Raw genomic sequence first — 3943 nt, 5'->3', positions numbered from 1 at the left:
TAAATGAGGATCCCAACAATGAAAGTTACAAATTTTTAATCTTTTGATATATAATTATGAAACAATTTTGATAGTTAAATAATGTCTGCTAATACTTTGCTGTTATGTAGAATGCAGCTTTTTTTTTTTTTTTTAACTTAAACAGTAATCTATAAGGCTAAACTTTACATCTGGTGTCTAGTGAGAACTAGGGAAAGCACAAAGCTGAGAAACAGCTACAACCAACAATAGCTGTGCAATCAATTTTCTTGACGTAAATTTAAACTCTTCGGAAATTAGTTAATTATTTTGGGGTGCCTTGCTTCAGTGGTTTGAGTTTTGAACTATTGGAGATTATTTAGTTCTTTTTGTGTGCCTAAATATTTAGATAATCCTGTCATATGAAAAGCATATTTAACTTCAAAATTACATGAAACTTCCAAAAAAGGAATTGGAATTATATATTTTACGTATTACTTTATCCACTTTGACCAATTCCTGTACCTTTGTTAAGTGTTAAAAATTAACGTATAGTAGACTTTATCACTTCGGGTGTGTTTGGTGCAAGGAGAATGAGTGTTTTTATCGCTTATTTTCCCTAGAAAAAGAGCGAAAATTTTTTCCGGAATTTTTTATCCCTTTTTTTATAGGGAAAATATTTTTCTCCAATTGGAAGAACATGAGTTCATGAGAAAAATATTTTTCAAAACATTTAAACCAACCAAACATGGAAAAATTGAAAAAATATTTTCCGGAAAATATTTTCCTTCATACCAAACACACCCTTCATGTTGTTCTTTTTGCCTTGTTTTCTTATTTTCTTGTTGTCGTTCTTTTTGCCTTGTTTTCTTATTTTCTTGTTGTCGTTACTGCTTGTTGCTATTGCTTTACCTGCATCTTTCCTTGAGCCGAGGGTCTAATTGAAAACAACCTCTCTACCTCAGAGCAGGGGTAAAGTCTACGTATATACTACCCTCTCCCGACCCCACTTGTGGCATTATACTGGGATAGTTGTTGTTGAACAAGGAAGGTACATTTTTCTAACAAATCTTGAAACTCTATTTTGCTCTATCCTTCATTTAAGAAGTTTGAGGAAATAAATGGAATGCTAGACGCAAAAAGGTTAAAAGTAGTAACTAGGCTTATGAGGTCGAATGTTGGAGTAGTCTTTAGAATATAACCAAAGAACTGATGATAAAGGCATTGAGTATGAACTAGAATTGTTAAGACATTTGTGATACAATGTTACAAGTTAGATTCAACTACTAAACTCTGGTTTGTGAAAGCCAACACGCACTAAACCAGTTGTATGTGAAACCCATGCTTGCATATATTTACAGACAGAACCATACTGTCTGCTCCTTGCAGCCGCCCTAATGCACGACAGATAAGGAGGATTTGAAGCAACAAAGGGAAGTCCCAAGTAGTCTTCTCAGTTGAATTCGTCACTTTAAGATGAATCAGCCTCCTACATTGGCCTCCAAGGCCATATCACTACTCTTCTAAGGAGCCATTTGAGTATTCATTACCTGCAACACCGGAAGTTCCATTTGGTAACCGGCTCGTGCTGGTGGAATTTGAATAAGGTGAGTAGGTTGAAACAGAATTGCTTCGTGTATACCGGTTCTGAGCAGTGCTACTTCTTGTTGCCTTAAGGCGGGTCTTCCTCCCCTGCAGCCAAGTTCAACACTCGTTTAACATATCACAGCAATCAGTGGCGAAGCTAGGAATTTCCCCAAGGGTGTTCAAATTTAAAAGAAGTAAAAAAAAAATTCCGACAAAGAGTGTTCAATATGTGTTATATACTTCTAAAACGTAATATTTTACCTATGTATACAGTGCAATTTTTCGACGAAGGGTGGTCAGTTGACCACCCTTATCACCATGTGGCTTCGCCACTGACAGTAGTACTACAACAACAACAAAAAAATGTAATCCCACAAGTGGGGTCTGGGTAGGGTAGTGTGTAGCCTTGCCCCTACCTTGTGAAGGTAGAGAGACTGTTTCTGATAGACCCTCGGCTCAGGAAAAGCGTAGTCACAACATTATTCAAAAGAAATCCAGTAGTGGAGGAAATAACATATCACAGTAGTATTAACAGAAAATAATTTGGATATATACTGATATGGGGTTAATTTGAAATTGGGTACTGAAATAAGAAAGAATCTACCTTTCCCATGCATTTCTCCAAGTGAGGAGCAAACCGTCCAGCTACTATAGACCGGCTACAGTTCATACATTCAAGTATCTCATTTGCGACAGGAGGATGAGTTTGCCCAAATATATCTACAATGTATTTGCCATTTGTTTCACTGCTATTGCTAGGATCGGCTACTGTTGCCCGAGCTTGGGCAGACAACCGCAGTTCTTCCTCTTCTTCTTCTAAATTACAATCAAGGCCTAATTTTGCTATTCGGTGACACTCAGATGCAACATCAAAAATGATAGAATCAAGGAGCTCATTGAAAAGGTGAGAGGACAACTGCACATAGAATGCAAAGTAGGCCAACAGTTAGATATCAACAAGATTGGCCTGAAGTAAAATACAGGATAGATTATTATCACCCATTATAAGATGCCCTGACATTGAGCATACAACAGAGGAAACTAAGCTTAAAACATGAATGCCACCCCCCTCCAACCCCCACCGCTTACATGGAAAATATTTAATGTACTTGGTGCTTGTTTGAAAAAGAACTAGGTCTTCAGGAGAAGAAGAGGCATGAACAGACAACATGCAGAAACTTGGGTGGAGTAAAGTAGACATAATAATTTTATGCGTTGACCACAGGAAGGAGAACAAATAGAGCTAACATAGTAGCTAGATTCTCCTAATTGCCTTCACAATACAACTGACGCATACAATTCTTTATAGCAGTTAAGCAACAACAATAACCAGATATTTGTTTCTAGTATCACTTTAAGATGTGTATTACCTGCGGATTAGAGATATTATCCTCATTTGGCGCAGCCATGAGTCTTGCCTCAGAAATACAATGTGCAGTAAAACTCACACCAAAATATCTGGCAGACGAACAAAACCCTGCAACCTAGATAGACAACAGAAAATGATTCAGAACTCAGAAGAGAATAGGAGAACTTTGTATAAAAGTAAAAATAATACAAATTGGTATGTCAAAGGGAAAATAATTATCCAAACTGAGCTGGCTATGTCATCATCTTGAATTTTATCCATACACATGTTATACGAGAAATAAAAACACAATCTTGACCCAAAAAAAACATATTCATGCTTAAGAGAAACCAAAACCTAATCCCATCTATGAAGTCATAAGCACAAAACTAAGAGAAATAGTTACTACTCTCTCAACATTCTATTCTCCCAATGACAGAGTCACAGAGACATAGTTCCTTCAAAAGGTAATGTAAGTAACAAAGCACAGGTCCGGCACAAAGTTACGTGCATGTTATTTTCCATGGAACATACTTAATTCCATAACCTGAATTTTATTCGGGTCAATTTAGAAATTTAAAATGGACCTCAACCATGATCAAGCATATCCATCAATCAATCAATTGCGCCTTAATTCCAAACTAATCTATTCCGAGTGTTCCATATTCGTAATTCTGCTCTATTCGGGCCTATTTCATTCCAATATTCTGATCAAAAACTTTTTAAGAATAAGGTTTCAAAAAATTGGCGATTAATTACTGATCAGACAGTTGTATGAAATGAGTCCACGCTAAATCTAATAAAAGTAATAGTATATGCAACAAAACACCAATTGAAACAATCAAAACTTACAGATCCAGAAAGATGTAGAGTGGAAGATTTGCAACGGATTGCTTCTCTGTTAATCTTCTTACTCTATCAATCCAATAATGACTTGGAGCAGAGGTAGAAAGGACGATGGGTTGCGGTGTTCGGGTGAAGATATGGTGTTTGCAGCTCTACGGACGGCTACTGTGCTCCGCCAATGAAATGCCGAGTGTGGGAGTGATC

At 36.8% G+C, this 3943-nt stretch overlaps 1 protein-coding gene across 1 annotated transcript; it reads right to left on the bottom strand.

Moving 5' to 3' along the window:
- On the bottom strand, positions 1103-3943 carry LOC109226981 (ataxin-7-like protein 3). Its single transcript, XM_019391950.1, has 4 exons — positions 3746-3943; positions 2916-3029; positions 2150-2461; positions 1103-1650 (listed from the first exon to the last, which is right to left on the bottom strand). Exons 2-4 carry the CDS (start codon positions 2952-2954, stop codon positions 1474-1476), a joined length of 528 nt encoding a protein of 175 aa, XP_019247495.1. The 5' UTR covers positions 2955-3029; positions 3746-3943; the 3' UTR covers positions 1103-1473.

The sequence above is a fragment of the Nicotiana attenuata genome, chromosome 6, assembly GCF_001879085.1.
Source record: "Nicotiana attenuata strain UT chromosome 6, NIATTr2, whole genome shotgun sequence".
NCBI classification, from domain to species: domain Eukaryota; kingdom Viridiplantae; phylum Streptophyta; class Magnoliopsida; order Solanales; family Solanaceae; genus Nicotiana; species Nicotiana attenuata.
Note: the sequence above shows the minus strand (reverse complement) of the source record. Positions and strands in the feature narration are given on the sequence as shown.

What these genes read in the sequence shown, in the direction of transcription:
- LOC109226981 (XM_019391950.1), bottom strand. Translation starts at nt 2,954, where the DNA reads ATGGCTGCGCCAAATGAGGATAATATCTCTAATCCGCAG. An exon ending in ATAATATCTCTAATCCGCAG is followed by an intron (nt 2,462 to 2,915) that starts GTAATACACATC and finishes TTCTATGTGCAG; the next exon opens with TTGTCCTCTCACCTTTTCAA. An exon ending in TGGAGAAATGCATGGGAAAG is followed by an intron (nt 1,651 to 2,149) that starts GTAGATTCTTTC and finishes ACTTGGCTGCAG; the next exon opens with GGGAGGAAGACCCGCCTTAA.